At 39.6% G+C, this 12573-nt stretch overlaps 3 protein-coding genes and 1 long non-coding RNA gene across 5 annotated transcripts; 1 reads left to right on the top strand and 3 right to left on the bottom strand.

The window, feature by feature from the left end:
• Nucleotides 1–3681: 3681 nt before the first annotated feature.
• LOC130701237 (uncharacterized) lies at nt 3682–5035 on the bottom strand. The gene is made up of 3 exons (XR_009003988.2): nt 4816–5035; nt 4328–4582; nt 3682–4142 (listed from the first exon to the last, which is right to left on the bottom strand). It is a non-coding gene; the product is annotated as an uncharacterized LOC130701237 (long non-coding RNA).
• A 1330-nt stretch (nt 5036–6365) lies between these two features.
• Nucleotides 6366–10475, top strand: LOC130701221 (serine/arginine-rich splicing factor 5-like). 2 transcript variants are annotated; one of them, XM_057523182.2, is made up of 11 exons: nt 6366–6519; nt 6706–6840; nt 6913–6983; nt 7386–7538; nt 7731–7812; nt 8987–9060; nt 9123–9317; nt 9376–9510; nt 9634–9711; nt 9920–10012; nt 10172–10475. In XM_057523182.2, the coding sequence occupies exons 2-11, from the start codon at nt 6718–6720 to the stop codon at nt 10302–10304; spliced, it is 1137 nt and encodes a 378-aa protein (XP_057379165.1). In that variant the 5' UTR covers nt 6366–6519; nt 6706–6717; the 3' UTR covers nt 10305–10475. The 2 variants fall into 2 exon arrangements, with proteins under 2 accessions (XP_057379165.1, XP_059353250.1); XM_059497267.1 differs by lacking the exon at nt 7386–7538 and adding an exon at nt 7231–7329.
• An 89-nt stretch (nt 10476–10564) lies between these two features.
• LOC132088389 (uncharacterized) lies at nt 10565–11302 on the bottom strand. Its single transcript, XM_059497270.1, has 3 exons — nt 11085–11302; nt 10837–11004; nt 10565–10777 (listed from the first exon to the last, which is right to left on the bottom strand). Exons 1-3 carry the CDS (start codon nt 11116–11118, stop codon nt 10677–10679), a joined length of 303 nt encoding a protein of 100 aa, XP_059353253.1. The 5' UTR covers nt 11119–11302; the 3' UTR covers nt 10565–10676.
• A 128-nt stretch (nt 11303–11430) lies between these two features.
• LOC130701227 (protein ZNRD2-like) lies at nt 11431–12504 on the bottom strand. Its single transcript, XM_057523190.2, has 3 exons — nt 12074–12504; nt 11926–12010; nt 11431–11850 (listed from the first exon to the last, which is right to left on the bottom strand). The coding sequence occupies exons 1-3, from the start codon at nt 12248–12250 to the stop codon at nt 11486–11488; spliced, it is 627 nt and encodes a 208-aa protein (XP_057379173.1). The 5' UTR covers nt 12251–12504; the 3' UTR covers nt 11431–11485.
• Nucleotides 12505–12573: the final 69 nt, after the last annotated feature.

Here is a 12573-nt window from a genome sequence, read left to right as displayed (position 1 = left end):
CATTCATGTATCAAGATCAATAGAGCCATCACACAGGAGACGGACACCAGATTCTGGAACAAATATAGAACCACATCTGTCGCTCTATAACCACGGTGAACTCTAGCATCCTGGAAAAATCAGTCATGCAACCGCACACAATTTTATTTTTCATCTTATACCATTCCCTTTCTTTTTCATATATTTATTTATTAAATAATATGTAGACGACCTCTATCTATTTTTCTTTTTGATCTTCTTTCTTTCCCTTATACGTTTCTTATCGATGATTTCCCTTTAAAAAAAATGGAAACGGGCAGCGAAGTCGATAGTTAAAACGATGTACGATGGAGATAAAAAAACAGCAGGTAGACAACGGTCACGTTAGATTTTATTTTTTGGCATTTGTGGAATAAAAAAAAAGAAGAAGAAGAACAAAGGCTATATGATTTAAATTTAATAACGAGTTCAATACTATAATATCCTGTACTTATGGTCATTCTACTGAACTACCGGTGTTGAATGACCTTCTCTTTTTTTTGGAACAAATTGTAAAGTAGCAGCTGCAGATTTCCATCAAGGTCGAAGGGGTTTATGTCAATAACTTATTTTATTTTTTTGTCTGACCACATGACAACGGGGGGATTCAACAAACAAGAATTATGCAAACTCCCGTTTTTTTTATTGCATATTTAGTACACCATTAAAAGCTCCCCCCCCCCCCCCCACAGTCATTAGCTCACACTTTCGTTGTGCGCTTTTGTTCAGCGATCAAACACCAGACAAAAAGATCAAGCCCATTTTTTAAGTTATTATGGTTATACACATAAGAGATTATATTTCCTAAGTGGACCGGTTTTTTTCTTTTTTTTTTTTCAAATACAGCCAGGTGTGAAACCCCACCCCATCAAACATAAAACAGTATTTGTCGCAAACCGGTTAGGGCGCGACGCCCCTCGCCAATCTTTTTTTTTTCCTACACGCACACAATATCCGATATCAAAATGGATCGAAAAAATGCCACCAAGAATGACGTCATTTAAAACGCTTGATTTTCATCGATCGCCGGACGAGAGAAGATACGAAAAAAAAGGCCGATCTAAGATGAAAAAAAGAAACGAAAGAAAAATGAAGATGTCGAGACTGTGAATGACATCTTTAATTGGCTTTCTGCTTGATTGGCTGTTAAGTCTTGAGGATATATCCTTCACAAACCACAAGATTCTCTTTTCATCTCATCCGGTCGAGCATCACCCGTTAGCTTCATTTTGTAGAAAAGAAAAGAAAAAAAAAAAGGAAAACTGTATATACATCGCGAGTGCAAATCGATTGAGATAGGGCACCCTCTCCGAGCCTTTCTTTTAAAGGAGATAAAGTCCCGTGTGATCATCTCACGTCAACCGTTTCCAAACTGAAATTTAATCAGCTATCACATTTTCGACGAGGTTTATAGCTTCCCCCGTTTTTTCTTTTTTTTTTTTCTTTCTGGCATTTATATTAAGTGGAAAGAGATCTACCGCCGGCTCGATTACATCGTGATCGTTACAGTCACGATTGTCTAGCGTTGCAAACAAGCCACAATTTGCTGGAAAGCCGACAAGTGTTTTTGTGTGACACAAAAAGTGGATCGTTTCACGAAAAGGTCGACCTTTTAAAAAGCTCCATTTTCTATATCCTTAGGGCCTCGATCGTTCAATTGATACGCGCAGAAGCCCCCGCTTTCTGATAAAAGAGGGACATAAAAAAAAAAAAAAAGAGAGGCAAGAATAATTAAATCGCTTCCGATTTCTGCCCTTTTTTGCCTCGGTCATGTGCTTATCTCCGGTGTCCTTCATAGAAGACTTGTTTGATGATCAAGTCGGATATATATCTATATATTACCCAATATACGTGAGGAAGGGGGAGCATCTGTCGGGAGTTGTACACTCGAAGCGGCAGCACGTATCTACTCCGGCCCATATAGAATTACCGCAACAAAAGGAGGTACTCGCACGAGTAAGAGAGGCCTTAAAGAAAAAAAAAATGGAACACACAGAAGAAACAAAAAATGTGATCTCATTTCCAATTTTCTTTTCGGTCCTAATTGAAACCAGATCTATTCACAAAAGATCAAAAGTTGACATTTTTTTTGTTATCAAATCAATATTGATGACGTCAGTATTTAAAACTGATTAAAGCCGATGACTTAATAAATCATGATTTTGTTAAGCCTTTTTTCTAAAAAAAGCTTGGGAAAAAAAAAAATAATTCACGCCAGTTACGAGCACGGAACATTTGTCAGTATACGCCTGTTGCAAGGCAAGACGATATGTCTTGTTTAAAACGAGAGGTGACAGTTTATCTTTCTGAATATTCGACCCCCCTCTTGCGGGGAAGAAAAGGGAGGAGGAAAAAAAAAAAAAGCGAAAATTCCAAAGCAGTGCACAAAATATTACATTTGAGAAGAATAGATCGTCTCCGGTTCTCCTAAGAATAGATTCCAATATTTTTTTTTTGAGCCCCACTCGAATATCTAAAAGATGTTCCAACAGAACTGAATTCTTAATGTAAGATTTCACCCTCTTCAATTGTTATATAGTCATTTATAACAACATTCTGGAGGCCCCCTTCTCCCCGCTGTGTCCGGTTGCTATTGTCATGTTTTTTTTTTCAGCCCGGTCACAACATTTCGTGTTGGCCATCGTAACACACCGATTCACATGTATTCGTCTGGTCATCATACAGTTAGAACAAGGAAATGATATGAAAAAAAAAAAAAAAATGCTATTCGGGATATATATTTACACACACACACAGCCAGGAATTTACATACATGCATTTTTGACAGATGGTGCTAGACGTACAGGAAGGTGAGTGTGTATGGGAAAAATCTCACCCCCCGAAAACAAGAGTCGTTCATCACACCTCCGTAAGAAAAAAAAAAGAAAACAACGGTGGGGGTGAACCGGAGAAAATCAACGGTGTAAAGAAGAATGAGTAACACGAAGCACTGCGTCCCTGAGAAAAGGAAAACATTGGGGGGTACAAAGAGGGTGGTAGAAAGAAAAACAAGAGTACATATAATACATAATACGGTAGAAGAAAAAGTTGCGTTATTGTTGAGAAAAAAAAAGCAACTAAATGTGTCCAAAAAATGTTTTGGCTCCATCCTTTATGATTCTTCCAAACGTCACTCTGTTACCTCCCCCCTTTCTCCGGAAAAAAAAAGAAGAGCGAAAAAAAAAACTGGGAGAAAAATCACACAAATATTCTATTATGGGCTTAAAGAAGATCAACTTAAAAAAAAAAGAAGATGGACAGTCAAGAGCATCACGAACAAGCGGTCCCCCCTTCTAAAAGTCTAGAAAATATATCTAAACCACGCCCAACCACTTGGATAACAAGAGGCGGTTAAAGTTTTTTTTTTCGTTATTTGGCAAAAGGAAATGAACCACAGGAATGGTGAAATGTCACTTCAGTCTGTTTCCCTGAGCAACTCCCATATTTTTTGTTAGTTATTATATAGGCTAAACATTTCCAGTCTCTTGAGTTTCGACCCTTGACGTCTCGATCCTGAAATTGACTTTAACGCGTTTCGACTAGCTACTGTTATTCTCCTGGATGGGACACACTCTTGAAGGGCAAACTCTAAACGAAATCTTATTATATGCCAAAAAACTCGGTCGTCGTCCAAAGTTTTCGCGAAGGACGAGAAACGTTTTTTAAATGTTTTTCCCCCAAATGGTTTTTATGGTGGTCATCTTGAAATCCACTTGAGTTGAGCCACCATTTAAACCAATGATATAGCTGAAAATTCCTAAACGTCAGAGATTATAAAGATAGAAAGTATGTTCGTTTTTTTTTACGTATGTTGTAGTAAATTATTATAGTCACGAATTTGTTTGTTTCTTCTGAAAGAGAAATGATTAAAAGGGATTTCATGTCAAATTTTCTTTTTAAATGCGTACTTTTTGGGTTTTGTGGTTGCCGCACCCTACTGATATGCACGCAACAGTCGCAACATTCAGCTAAATATTTCCAGCGGGATCGAATGCAAATCGCGTGCTTATTTGATATACGGTCAAGTCCATACACGGTTTGTATATCGATCGTCATCAGTAGAACTTCCCTTTTTGTTTCGTGAGAAAAGAGGCCGATTTCTATCTGTTACCAGAGCAGTTCCACTAAAGTAAGAAAAAGCAAAAAAAAACAAAAAAACAAGTCACTTAATAATTAGAGTTCTAGTCTGTCATGTTTTCATCGGTCTATAAAAACGAGATTGTCTTGAACACATTGACGACGACACGAAGCTTTAGTAAGAAAGCAGACTTTAGCATGTCCATATTTTACGGTCACGATATACACTCACCTTGTTTGGGAAAGAAAGATTTAGTTGTCTCCTTTTTTTGGAGTCGGTGAAAATAACAAAATCGAACGTTGATGCGTGTGGCTCAAAAAACTCGTTGCTATTTTAAATACTGTTTTGGTTTGTTGTTCAAATTAGTGGAAGTAAATTGAAGTGGCACCTGTAACCCTTAAGCACGTCTCGGGTTGTGTTGAATTAATTCAAACTCGACAACAAAATGGAGGTCTTCACTCGGTGTCGCTGCCAAAACTTTGGTTTCTAACAAAAAAAAAAAAAAAAAATCTTTTTTAATGAATATGTACAGATATGCAAAACAGAACAAAAGAAAATAACGTTATGTAGATTTTGGTTGACAATTCAAGATGTCTGTAGGGTACGAAAAACACAGAGTACCAAAAAAAAAAAAAATTCTATGTAATAATCTGACATCAGAACAGCAAGGTAAGTATACAGTCGGGTAAAAGAAGCCGAGATTATGTTTTGCTACGTACCTCTAGAGGATGGAACTGTAAAAAAAAACTGAATCATCATCGTGTATATGGATGATGATGACTTTTTAGAAACTCTGTACATAAAATGCAATATTCGAAAATGATGGAGTGAGGACATTTTCAGAAAGAAGTCGTGCAGCAGACGACGTCAAGACCACCCACAACTGGATGAAAAATGTGATAATCGTCTAGACGACATATATTTTCGAATCTGACGAAGTTTTGGTTCTTCTAATTAACGAAATATATTTATAGATTTTAAAATTCCATTAGAATATGACAGTAAAGCCCTGCTCAAACCAAACGTCCCAGGCTACCTAAATGACATATCGCAATCCCACACCGGTAAGACTAAATAAGGCAGTGTGGTATGTGGGCTTCTAGGTTATTACCAGCAGCACTTTTCATCGAATAACGGCGAAAACATTCTTCTACTTCCTAGCCGACGGCCATTTTTCTTTGTCAGATGTGCAGTTTTCGCGAACAGTTGAAAGAGATTTTAATGTAATAGTAAGAGTATGCACGTAAAAAGAAAGAAACTGTGATGAATCCTTTCACGTCTTTAGCATACCGTCAATGCAGTCAAATTCTTTTTCTCCAAATATTCATAGATTATTATTTCGACTTATTGCTTCTGCAGTTGATAAGCTGCGATGACTTTGCCCGTAACTTTTCCCATTATGGCGTCATTCCTGAATTTTTTTTTTCCTTTCCTGATACAAAAACGCAGTGGCGACCACCAAGAGTCGCCGTCCGGCATTTTCTTTTGTTAAAACATTAAAAGTTAAAGAAAAAAAAAAAACATTTCACGTGGCAGTTTTCGTAGAGTGGCCTTTATGTTTGTATTTTTTTTCTTGTTTGAAATTCCATCTCCTCTTTTGTTATTGTTAATCATCGTGCTACGAAACTGTATACGAGAGGAAAAAGGGATGCGACAAGGCAATTTAACTGAAAGGTTTCTTGGATGCTCTCGTCTCTTTTATCTTCTCTTTCTCTAGTCCTTTTTTGGTTGACTGGAGAAGAGAGGCGGTCACCAAAACATGAATTATTGACAAAGTTCAGCCTCCCGATGTCTTTCCCTTCAACACAAATAAATGTCACACGATTTCTTCATTAGAATTTTCAGATATTGAAAATACAATTTTGACCAAAAAAAGAAGTTCTTTTGAACTACTTGCTCGTGGAAAAATAAAGGCAAAATTAACTACATCATCTATGATCATTCGTTATATTGTTTCTATTTTTTCAAAGGGAATTAAAATGCAAAAGAAAGGTGACGGATTTCTAGGAAAACGAATTCTGCTCTCGAATGCCGAGTAAAATGCCACGTCATGTGTACAGATTTCGGATTTTTCAAACATTTTAAGTTTTTTGTTCTTTTCTATTTTATTAGGTAATTTGCCAAAATAATGCTAATTTTGTTTTTGCTTGAAATGAAAAAGAAAGAAATCTTTCGAATTTTCGATAGATTAGATCGAGCAACATTAGGAAATATGGCAACGTTTGCGGAAAAATATGCCAACCCGGCAACAACTGTGCTTACCCGTCCTCTTAGTACCCAAGCCGTGGCATTTTTGTCAGTCAGAAGGCATCAAACATTGCAACGGCCGCTTTCTTGGCATCTGAAGTAAATATCTACGAATATCACAAGAAAACACAGTAATCCACGCAGTTTTCTTTTAATTTGACTCTCACAAATACCCGGTAAGCATTATTTTATTGTTAGTATGTTGTAAATCTACAGTCGTTGTTGTATTTTACGAGGCGAGTGTTCTTCGTAGCCGACATTATGCTTATCTTCACGTTGTGTACTTGCTTACTTGACACGTTATGCGTAATGTCGGTAATGTGTGACGTGGCCATTTTTTCATCCTTTCTATGTTGTTCTAGATCATTGCTGATATGGGCACTCGCGTTTACATCGGTGGGTTGCCCTACCGAGTCAAGGAGAGAGATATTGAGCGATTTTTTCGCGGTTACGGAAAACTGCGAGAAGTCCTTATTAAAAATGGCTACGGCTTTGTGGTAAGTTTACATCAGACTCAACTGGTTTAGGGACTTTTTTATTTATTGTCTCTAATGATCATTTGTGTTTAGGAATTTGAAGATTATCGTGATGCAGATGATGCTGTCTACGAGCTGAATGGGAAGGAACTGTGTGGTGAAAGGTATTGGTATTTTTCTAAATAGGCTATTGGTTGTGTAAATTTTGGTGATTAACAGTTCAAATGCAGCTGTACTAGTTTTGGGTAAATGATGCTGGGCGTCATATTGCCAAACGAATGTTTGGAGTACAGGCTGATTGATGGTGGAAGTGCTGCGGAGTTGGCATGCTAACATTCCTTGTATTTTTTTCCACATGGGAAATTCTTCAACCCTTTCCTGTGTCTTTAAATCATAATTGGGTGGCTAAAGAGTCAGTGTAGAACACGCGCGCGGTTCAGGTCGACGTGGCGGACGTGACGATCGCGATCGTGATCGTGGTAGCCGACGAAACAATTGGATGGATAACAAGTAAGGATGCCCACGTTAATTTTTCCCTGTTTGTCCTTTTGTCGCGGCTATTACAGAGTGACCGTGGAGCGGGCCAAGGGGTCGCCGCGGGCACGAGGCCGTGGATCATCTGGCGGTTCCGATAGCGGCAGAAGCCCCCGAAATGGCCGCGACCACGGCCGATCTGGTTTCCGCTCCTCGCGATCGGGTGGAAAGGGTGGTGGCGACAAGTAAGACGCCCACAAGCGAAAAAAAAACAAACATCCATATTCCCCGATCGCTGCCTTCGTATTTAATTTAATCATGCATGAGATTCTAATTCATATAGATTCTCCCTTAATTAGTCATCTTTTGTTTCATCCACATTAAGCTGCCAGGTTTCCTTCAGATTTCTAATAGATATATGTAATTATTACTTGCAGTCCTCCTCCGAGATATGGCCCACCTACGCGGACAGATTATCGTCTTGTTGTAGAGAATTTGTCGAGCCGAGTCAGTTGGCAGGTGAGTCGACTCCAGTTCCAATTTATCGAAAAGATCCGTTTGACGGTGACCTTACGATGTTAGTGTGAGGGTCGGGACGTTTTGTTTTTGTGTGTGCTGACGTGTTGACGAAGGTTGCAAGTTAATGTATTTTTAACATGCTGGAACCGTTTGCTTTTCCAAGACATACTGGCCCCCCTCAGTGCGAGAGACACTCGGTTAATGACTGCCCGCGCGAGCGCCAATGCCCGAGTGTGAACGAATCTTGTCCGTTGGTTTTCGATGATGGCCGTCCCGACCCAAGGTTTCCACGCACCTGGCCATCACCATACTCCCACTTGACGAGCCATGACAGAATACGGCTTTTTAAGGCATCCCAGGGAGGCACTGCAGTTGAAAACCTGGAAGCTTCTTGGTGTTTTTCCTTACAAACCTTACAAATCCAACGATTTGCCAACCGAATTTCCTTTCCTGCTATACCTGACCCTGAGTTGCCTGTCCTTCCAATTGTCCTTGGCTTTCCAGACCCTTTCCTCAACATTCTCTTTCAGGTTTCAGACGCTTTTTAAAGAGGGTTGTGATCGGTCGGTGGGTGTGGACTAGCGATGAGATTGCGCGTAGTGTGGCCTTCCTCTACTTCCCCCCTTCGTTGCCTACGTGTTTTGTGTACGGTGTGTTTGGGGCCTGGCAGCGCCTTGTTACCATTCTGGCTATATTCCGCACATCCCTATTGGCAAGAGTCAGCAGGTAAATTTGTCTCAACCAGAACGAAACCAAGCAACTATCGATGTTTCTCTTATTTTAAAATTCTTTCCAAAAAGATTTTGAGCTTTTTTATTTTTGAGTTTCGGAACAACTTGGGAGGGGGCTTCTTTATTTTTAGGGCGAGGGAATTGGGTTACATTTTTTTGCGTTAAATGGCTGCGAATAAAACCTCCTGGCGGAGTGCCTACACCTTCCTCTACCCACCTTCCAGAATCTGAGGGTTCGATAAAGGCCAATGAGAAAATTGAGCGTGCTGGACTCGTGCGCGCTGCTTGTGGACATGACGCTGCGAATTACTGAACATCGAAGAAGCACATTTTTATTTTATTTTTTTAACAAGTGGGGCGGTTGTTGAAATGATTAATTATGCACGTTTGTCGTACCCGCTTAATCTATTGCAATTTTAACAATATGAATTTGTTCATTCCAGGATCTCAAAGATTACATGAGACAGGCTGGTGAAGTTACTTACGCAGATGCCCACAAACAACATCGCAACGAAGGGTAAGATGTGTTGTTTTCTTGTGCATAGCTTAGTAATTTTTTAACGATTTTGTCTTTTACAGTGTGGTTGAGTTTGCATCATACTCCGATTTGAAAACAGCTATTGAAAAGCTGGATGGAACAGACTTGAATGGAAGGCGGATTAAACTCATCGAAGATAAAGATTCGGGCCGGCGTGGTTCTCGTCGTCGTTCTCGGTCTCGTTCATCATCGCGATCACGCTCTCGTTCCCGCTCCCGTCGTCGTTCTCGCTCGAGGTGTGTCACTCAAACATGAACAATTCCGGATGGACTAATTGAAATTTGTCTCAAATAGATCTAGGAGCAAGAGCCGCAGTCGTTCAAAGAGGTCTGGAAGCAAGAGTCGTAGCCGCTCCAAGTCCCGCGGGCGCTCAAAGTCCAAGAGCAAATCACGTTCCCGTTCTCCCCGCAAGTCGAGGTCAAAGTCCAGGTAATTGCAATTTCTTTGTAACGGATTCTTTTTATAGCGAAATTCCCACATCAACTTCACTAAGATGAATTGATAGCCAAATTTTTTGCATTGAAAATATTCATGGTTTCTATTCTTTCGTAGGTCGCGTGATAAGTCAGTAGACAGGTCAAAGAGCAAATCCCTTTCGCATTCGCCAAGGAAATCGCGTTCCAAGTCGAGGTAAAATTTCCTTGTTTTTTTTTTTTTATGCATCTTGATCGATATTCTGTTCTTTAAAAATTGAGACGTAAGAGGTGCCAGAATCTAATAATTGGGGAAATTGAAGTTCCACGTAGGAAGTAGCTGAGATTGGGCCTATGCTAATGTGTCTAAAAGCTGTGCGTTAGACGGTGGTAACATTTATTAACAATTTCGGTTTTGTCAATAGGTCTCGCGACAAGTCTATGGAAAGAGATCGTTCGGTATCACGCGACAAATCTGTGGATCGTGCTGGATCGAAACATTCGAGGAGCAAGTCAAGGTATTTGCTTTTTAATAGTTGTTGAAGTTGTGTTTTACATGATGGTTCATCTTTCGGGTCTGATTTGTATCCTGACGACTAATTTGATTATTCTGATATTTTATCTCAATTTACATTTATTATTCATTTGAAAAATATTAACATTTTGCTTTCTTGTAGGGAGAGATCTCATTCTCGATCCCGTTCACGTTCAGTGTCACGCAGTGCCAGTGGTAGCCCACGTAGAGACGAACGGGACGATGACGAGAAAATGGATAATGGGCATAGATCAAGCCCTGATAATCGCGATTAGGCGGCATCGTTTTATGAGTTCTTTTTGACACCTCGCCACGCCAACGATGCCCACACTCCTTCAGATTTGAATACAAAAACAAGCAAGTGTTCCCCTATCGACGTATCTTTTCGTTTAAAATTTGCTCGGCTACTGTATCTGGTAGTATAATACAAATTCACAATGGTTCTAGCTTTGTGTCCACATCATGTTCGGTGTTTTATGTACCACAATTACCTATAGGCTTGGTTTCTTCGGTAATACAGTTTAAAACATCACACTTGCTGCATAAATACTGGATTTATTATTGCGCTCGTAGGCTAGAGCCAAGTATTGATCTTGCAAAAACTCAGTACAAGGTTGTCAGTATAAAAAATAGCTGGAGCGGTTTGTTCATTGAATTGTTGGCGTTACAGCGTAACGTTTCATAATCGCTAGATAAAGTGATCGGAATGCATAACATCCAACGGCAATTAGTAAAAACAAAATAAAACCTGTTAAAGGAAATTGTTAGTACGTAGTAATTTACCAATTTAACATGATTTCTGAGTACCGAACGTGAAACTTAGTAGCGATCCAGTATCCATAGACTCTTTCCTTTTTTTAGTTGGTTTCTTCATTTCTTCGAAATGCTGTTTTTCTCCTACTTCGTCTTCCACCATTTGTCGTAATGAATGAATCCGTTGACGGATTTCATCGACTGATTCCTTCTCTGTATTCTCTGTTACAGAAGTAGATGAGGATTGCGAGGAACTTGAATGTAAAACCATTAACTCTTTTCAATTAAAACGAAAGGCTTACCGCGTCGATAACATTCTGAAGGCGAATTCATCATGAATAGACAGGGATGGAAACAAGTAGGTTTAGAACAAGTAAAAAGTCTGTCGCTTCACGTTAACTTTCGCCAGCGAGAGAGAGTGGAGACGCGTGAAGCCAGCTAAATTACGAGCTTGGAATGCAAGTCGTAAGATTTCCCCCCTCCAACCTGCTGACAGACCATATGGATTTTTTCTCAAGTTGGGCATGCTTTACAAGAGGGTCCATGACGATCTGCAGCTGGAGGTTGCGAGCAGGCGCAATCAACTGAGTTGTTGACACGCATGCGCGTATGGGGGTTGAATTGCTCGAACCAAATGTAGAAACGAAAAATGATGCAATTTTGTGTATTCAAACAAGGAAAGGACGAGAGAAAAAGACTATACCTAGGGAGAAAACTTTCTCAAAACATTAATAGCTTCCACACCATTTGTAATGACTTTCATGTATGAACTGACCATATTAGGGTCATGCTCACTTTCCAGTGCAAATCTGGCCCAAGTAATTTTTTTTTGAATAACTTCCTGGCACCTTAGACATTCCTCTTCAACATCCATTGTGCTTGTCAGGCCTGTTGCTTTGTACTGAGACTTTGTAGAAACATCATTTATCAATATAGACTGCTGCAAATTTGTAGAGACAGGAGTTTGCAAAGTCACAACGGATGGTTCAATTCTTCTTTCAGGTTGGCTCCTTTCTGATATGAATTGATATTCAGCCCTTTGACTAGATGCTGCTTTTTCACTTAAAGCTGTAAAACAGAAAACCCAGGTTTAAGCAGCTGATTAAATTTACAAACCGAAACGAAGAATATGTAGACTGGTACCTGGGTTGTCCTTTTGAATTTCAGTATCAATTTCCTCACAGGCAACACAGTAGATCTTGCTCTTTTTGTCTTGTAATTCAATTGTCTGGATAATTAAACAGAGAATGAGCAATGCCATACAATGTAATGAAAACAAGATGGTACTTACACCGCACGTTGGGCATTCTGAAGCCAACATTTTATAGCCTTTAAGCAGGTAACTCCCCATGATTTTTGAAATACGATCAGATCGATCTCTTCTGGCCTGGATTACTTTTAATTCCGCTTCCGTTGGTGGTATCCAGTCTTCTTCGGTATCGATATCCTTTTCGGAATAGCCGGCCATTTTCTACTTTTCTATTTGAGTTTTTAGACAGTTGCACAACGTGTCTGGTGACGTTACCGGAAAAAGAAATCTGTTACAACGAGCGAGCCGGAAAATGTACAGACGGGTCAGTGACAATTATAGAAACGTTTTGAAAAAAAAAGAAAACAAGGCGGCATGTGCTTTCACGTAGTTTTATGGGACTTATTCGTTAATGTGTGTTTTCTATCAATCTGTCTGTTCGTCCTTGCACATCCTGGTACGATGCAATACGTGATCAGCTCGACAGATGGCTCAACCCAACGTTTATTGTTTTCTTCCCCTCCCCCTACTAAATTAAAAGA

This window comes from Daphnia carinata, chromosome 10, assembly GCF_022539665.2.
Source record: "Daphnia carinata strain CSIRO-1 chromosome 10, CSIRO_AGI_Dcar_HiC_V3, whole genome shotgun sequence".
In the NCBI taxonomy this organism is placed as follows: Eukaryota; Metazoa; Arthropoda; class Branchiopoda; order Diplostraca; family Daphniidae; genus Daphnia; species Daphnia carinata.
The sequence above is the reverse complement of the archived record's forward strand: the minus strand, read 5'-3'. Positions and strand labels throughout refer to the sequence as shown.